Source organism: Drosophila elegans, unplaced genomic scaffold (assembly GCF_018152505.1).
Source record: "Drosophila elegans isolate 14027-0461.03 unplaced genomic scaffold, ASM1815250v1 contig_397, whole genome shotgun sequence".
Lineage (NCBI taxonomy): Eukaryota > Metazoa > Arthropoda > Insecta > Diptera > Drosophilidae > Drosophila > Drosophila elegans.
The window spans coordinates 2053423-2059596 of record NW_024545782.1 but is presented as its reverse complement, the minus strand read 5'-3'; the positions used below and the strand labels follow the sequence as shown (position 1 = coordinate 2059596).

At 39.6% G+C, this 6174-nt stretch overlaps 1 protein-coding gene across 1 annotated transcript; it reads right to left on the bottom strand.

Moving 5' to 3' along the window:
• Positions 1 to 1382: 1382 nt before the first annotated feature.
• LOC108149855 (prolactin regulatory element-binding protein) lies at positions 1383 to 3645 on the bottom strand. Its single transcript, XM_017277735.2, has 4 exons — positions 3210 to 3645; positions 2198 to 3145; positions 1971 to 2133; positions 1383 to 1914 (listed from the first exon to the last, which is right to left on the bottom strand). Exons 1-4 carry the CDS (start codon positions 3348 to 3350, stop codon positions 1829 to 1831), a joined length of 1338 nt encoding a protein of 445 aa, XP_017133224.1. The 5' UTR covers positions 3351 to 3645; the 3' UTR covers positions 1383 to 1828.
• Between the last annotated feature and the right edge of the window lie 2529 nt (positions 3646 to 6174).

The following is a 6174-nucleotide window of genomic DNA, read 5'->3' as shown; positions in this document are numbered from 1 at the left end:
GAGGGACCTTTGGATTCGTAGACTCATTAGCAGATTGCACCTCTAAATGCGTTTCAGAATTCAACCTATACTTTTAAAGTCAACTTAAAAAAGAATTAAGATACATAAAAGCAGAACATCACCAAAAAGCATACCCTACCTTTTATCTTTTGGAAAAGTTTCTTGCAGAAAACTGCAGCTTATATAAAACTAAGAGAATGTTTGCTTAGAAACGGTCGGACAGATGGACAAACGGATTTGGCTAATGATGCTGATCAAAAAATGTCTCCTTCACAGCGCTGCAAACTTTTGACTGAAATTATTTAACCCTCTAATACACAAACTCAAACTTCGGAAAAGTCACGAGCTCCGACAAGATGGTTTTTTTGGAAATACATTCGAATACCGTTATTTTGGTGTTTTTTTTGCCATTATGCTTTAAAATATACTTATTTTATTTTATTTATTTATTTTTTAAACACGAGTTTTACATCTAATCAAAATTTTCATATTATGAGATAGGACTTTAACGCGCAAAGAAGCGTTTATAAAAAAGTTCAGAAAACTGTTGCCATTTAAAATGAGCGCTCTATTAGGAGAACCGCCTTGGCAAACTCCGAACTCTTATCGATATTTTACAAGTCAATCGCGTATTCGCCCCGTTCTAAAAGCTTGTTCACACAGGCGGCTTTTCTGCAAGAAAACGCGTTCAGCAGAACTATCGTAAGAAATCCGTTACGACCATTGACTCCCATTTGACCTGTGACCTGGTACAACAGACCTATTTATAAGGAAATCCAGCAGAAATAAATGGATAATTAATCAGATGGTCACCATATCATCCATCATAGACCAACAGTAGTTGATAAGTCATGTTGAAATTGGATTTAGTTTTGCGTTGACATCCATTTTTATTGGCGTGAAAATTCAATTTTGTTTTCGGTTCTTTTTAAGGTTTCTTCATTTCTCGTAGGCAGATCATCAGCGTTTGCAACAGCGCTTTAACTCTTTTAAGTGGCTATATGCCGACAGTATATGACTTTTGCAGACCTAACTTTTTGCATTTTTGTATTAGTTTATAAAAATATTTGTTCTTTTTTTTTGCGTTCTCTTAAAAAAATTATAGTTTGTGATGCATATTTATATCGACCCATCAATAACATTCACGAAACGTTTTCTTCATGAAATCGGTTTTGTCCTTTGCTTTGATCTAATTACTCGAACTCAGATCCTGGATCTTATTTAAAGCGGCAAAGGTAATTTATTCGGTTGATGAGTTTAAGAGTTCAGTTCTTCCAAGTGCACTGGTTATAAATGCTTTAAATTTTACCTCAACATACTAATAGAAGGTTTAGCTGTAATAAAGAAAGTAATAATTTCATTAAAAAGTTAAGTTCAAATGATTTTCTTTGCTGAATGGCTTTATATATCATTCATTTGTGACTATAAGATCGGTGTGTTAGACCCACCACAGTTCGATTATCTAACATTTTAATTATAAAATTGATTTTACATTTTGTTTAAATGCTAAATCTACTGCGGCAGTTCATAAACCTCTTTGCCTTTTGTAATTTAATTAAATAACAAAGTTTTTTAAAAATCATGTACAACGAGCATCGCTTCATTTACGGGAGCCACAGAGATAAGTAAATAATAATACAACTAAGCAAACATTGCAATTAGTTTAAGAGATAAGGCATGCGGCACAAACTGTACACTTAAATTAATTAACGTGAGGGCGGGTGGGATGAAAAGGAGTGTTGAGGGGACTTGTGGCTTATTGAAAAACTAAACCCTGTTTAAAAACTAATAATGCAAAATGATTGAGCGCCTTTCCGACCACTGGCCATCATATGCCAATGTAGGAGCACAGCACAAACACAGCGAAAATCATGACGATCAAAAAGGCGATGGCAATCCAGGCGGGGATTGTACCTGGAAGAAGGTACAAATTATATAGTTGTTTAAAAGATTTCCTTATTCTTGCTTACGCCTTTGGGGCAGACTATGGATGCAGACTTTGTTGTCCACCGAAATGGACAGAACGGCTGCTTCCGAGTCGCTGGATATGGGCGGTCCCTCCTCGTTGGTGATAGGCAGGAACTGAAGGCCCGTCACGAACATAGAGTGAGCATGGGGAATGTGGAGCACGCGCTGCAAACCGCAAACAAAAGTAAGTACACAGATGATGATCGCTCTAAGAGATACGAATGCTTACTTGCAGACTGAATGCTATGTACATGGAAACGCTTCCCGAAAACATCGTGCCGACGGCAACAAACCGCCCGTCGTCTCGCACCGCCAGCGACGAAAGGCTCTCGTCGATGGCAACAGACTGCCGCAGTTGCCCGCTGGCACAATCCCAGTGCTGCAGGAATCCGCGCTGCCGCCCCACCTTGCCCAGCGGATTGGCGATGGTGAAGAGTCGGTAGTGGTCCTTTTGGGCCTCCACCGTTCCGTAGCGGCACCGCTTGAACAGGTACTTGGCCCCCTCGGGCGTTTTCCACTGCAGCTTATGCTGCAGCTGTCCGCTGCCCAGGTCCCACACCAAGCCCTGAGCATCCTTGGAGATGCTGGCAATGTACTTGCTGTCGGGGCTGAAGTCTAGGTCATCGATTTCCTTGCTGTGCGCAGCCAGTTCGCCTGCCAGGGTCATCTGGGGGAACGTCCAGACGCGTAGCTTTCCGTCCGTGCCGCCAGTGGCCATCAGCCTGCCGTTGCCGCTAATGCGCACCACGCGCTGCAGAGGCTCGGCCCCCTTTAGAAAGTCCGTCTGCACTACATCCGCCGCCTGGATGTCGAAGTGCAGCCGTTGAAACTGACGCAGTATTTCGTTGGCGGACAGGGGTGGCTTATGCCCGTTGGCCACCGGCTCCACTCCCGAGTGCGCGTTGCGCTGCCGCAAGTTGCCGTTCTCATGGGGCCGCTCTGCCGGCGCTGGCTTTCCTTCATCGTTCCCGTTTCCGTTTCCATTTCCGTCCTCCTCGGACTGAACGCGCGGCTGGACGTAGTACATTTGGCAGTGCGCCTCCTGGCCGGCACAAAGGTAGCCCCTCCGGCCTCCGTTGCGCACAGCGAAGTTCATGACCACGTTGGCGCCCGTCTCGTGGCGCAGCACCTCCTCCGCGCAGAAGTGGCTACCGTTGTGGTACAGCTCGTAGATCTCCTGCAATCAAGATACGGATATGAGTGAGGCAAATTGATATGAGCAAGTTGCGCGCATCCCGTACAAAACCGTTCGCCACTCCGGTCTTACTGGAGCCGCCGCCTCCGGCCACAAGGATGTGGCGACTGGTCAGCATGTCCACGGCGTACAGCGGGAAGTTCACACGGGCCAGCAGGCCGTCGCTGGGACGGCGAGTGTGGGCCATTATCAATATTGTATATATAGCAATCGACCGGACACGGACGCGGTCACAGGGGCAGGGGCAGGGGAGTGTGGTGGACTCGAGATTATCAGCTCTGGCTGCGGCACAGGCACATCTAATTGACCCAAATAACTGCTGGAACACTGCGACTGTCAACTGGCTGGGGAGAACCGCTTGCTGGGGAATTCTGCGTCGCTTCAGTGTTCGCTTCTCATTGGGAGTCTGTTTTATTTCGTGTTTTGGGCCCGTGGAGTTGACTTAAAAATCCACGTACACTGAATAGCGGTGACAGTTTGGGCTATCGATACATCGATAAATCGATAAGCAATGAAGGCTGCTCAACGCCACTCAAACACTTTGTTTATAAATATTCTGTTGTACATTGTTTGGACTCGGTATCAACAATTTTATTGCTTAGAAATGGTTATTTCAGCAGTTCAGCAACCAAGTATTTTTAGCAAATTTAGAAATTGAGACGTTTTGGGAATACCCAGATTGTATTTTATATTGGTGACATAGCATTCAGTTTTTGTCAGCCGAGCAGTTGGGCCCAGCTGTTGGTCGAATGCCAGATGACACAATTGACACCTTTTATTTATGCGGGTATGACATTAAATTCAAACTTTATTGTTTTGTTTTTTTTTTTGTTTATCCCGCTAATTTTAACGTTTAATGGTGTTCAATTGTTAAAAAACTCTATTCATTCTAGTGAGTTTTAAGATTGTTGTTGTTGGATTTGATCTTGCAAGCGAATTGGATGGAAAAACGACAAAAACACGAAAAGGCGCGTATCTGCCATCATTCCAATGACAAATTCAACTTTGGTGTCGTTTATATTCAACATTTTCGATTTTGCTTTCCCAAATTCATTTGATACTGATACATACTGATTGACGGTATGACCGAAGCACACGAATTCCAGTAAACTCTGATAACTTCGGTCACTCTAGAAAGAATAAACTGTTTAGTCCTATCTGAGTCCGGGAATCACTCTTTAGGGAGTGCCAGTGTGATGAAAGTTATCAAAATGTGGTGTTATAAAAATTTAGGAACAAACACTGACCTCGAGTTTTTCACTTTGATTTATGTATACAAATACAAGGTCAACAAAAGCAACACAAAACTAATTAAATAAAAAAAATATTTTTTTGGTATAATAAATATATATAAATATAAAAATAAATAAAAACCGTTGAAGGTGCGATTGTCAATTTAATTTTACCTTGTAAGAAGGTGTTATTTTTTGATATCAGAAGTTTTTGTTTGAATCTACAGTCTTATTACTGCAAAGCTCCAAAACCTAGTTACAATGAAAGAGTACCTTAAAACCACAACCATGAATCGTACCATTAACTTGGCAATTGAAAAAACTATAGCACACCGTTCTGATATTGCATAAAAATTGTACAACACAGTTTTAAATGACCGTTGCGGGTGTTAATAATAAAATTTTAGGCCTCTAGTCAGGAAGCAGTATTAAAGCAAGCTTTAAACAAGTGTATTGATCATTAAATCTAATTTACGAAGCACTTCACTGTTAACAATATTGAGATATTAAAAATAAAAATCATTAAATTACATATTCTTTTTCAGTCCAGAAAAAAACATCAAATTTGTTTTAGGGTCAGTGTACAAAAAATTATGAAAAATTTTTGCGAAAATTGTAACACAGAAGCCAGGAATTACAATTAAGTTATATTTAGGGTAGAAAAATTAAAATCATTGAATTAATTTTTTTCAGTGAAGAAAAAAAAAAATTTAAAGTCCTCGGGGATCACTGCTCAAGGATTTGATAAATTTTAGCGAAAAATCTAAAGAGAAGTTACATTTTTGTTTTATTAATTTTTTTAATTTTTTATTATTTTAATGGGAGCTATATGATATAGATTTTGATGAAATTTAAACCGAAATTCTGAAATTAGGCTGGTTCCGACTTATATACAATGGGAGCAGTGCTGTACAATTTTTCATGCGTTGTCATTGATATTTTCAATAGGCAAGTCATGCAAGGACGTGGTCGTGGTTTAGGGTTATTTTGTAACTTGGGAGTTTTTCAGTAATAAGACTAAAGTTTCAAACTAATACTTGACGAGGTATGAATAAAATGCCGATCCCACTTCCAACTTCAAAAATTTCTTAAGACTTAAACAAGTTGCAAGTTTATAAAAATAAACTTGAGAGGCTTAAACAAAAAGTTTTCTTTGTTGGTTCAAAACAAGTTTATAAAATATTATTTTAACGAGGGTTAAACAAACATATCATTGTTTTAGTACAAAAAGTAATATGTATTTTGATCTAGCTATGTTCGTCTGTTTCTACGCAACCAAGCTTAAAAGCTATCCGGAAAAAACTTTCCCAAAAGTCTTATCGACTTACAGTTTTTAAGCATGCTTGAAAAAAATTCAAAGGTAGTCGTTCTTGTCATTTTTCGATTACAATCTTATTTTTAACGAAATTTGCTTCCTTTTATTCAAAATCGATATCTGAAGACCTTTGTTTGAGGTTCCAACTTGGCTCTCGCCCTGTCTATTGCATCAATCTTCTCATTCCTTTTTTTTAATCAATATAAAGCCTGTTTTTACGGCTGGCGGAGTGAAAACTGTCGCTAGTATGCCTACGCATCAGAACTAGTTTTGCTACAATTATTTTTAAAGTGCGTGAACAAGTTTTTTTTGCAGTTCGATCAAATTTCACTTTTAACGAACCACAGTGGCTAAATTGATAAATCTGTTTTGTTCACCAGTTACAAAAATAAATTTGGCTATTCAAATAACACAATTTCCAATAAACTTTACCAAACTGAACCCATTATTTTTAAGATCTTCGT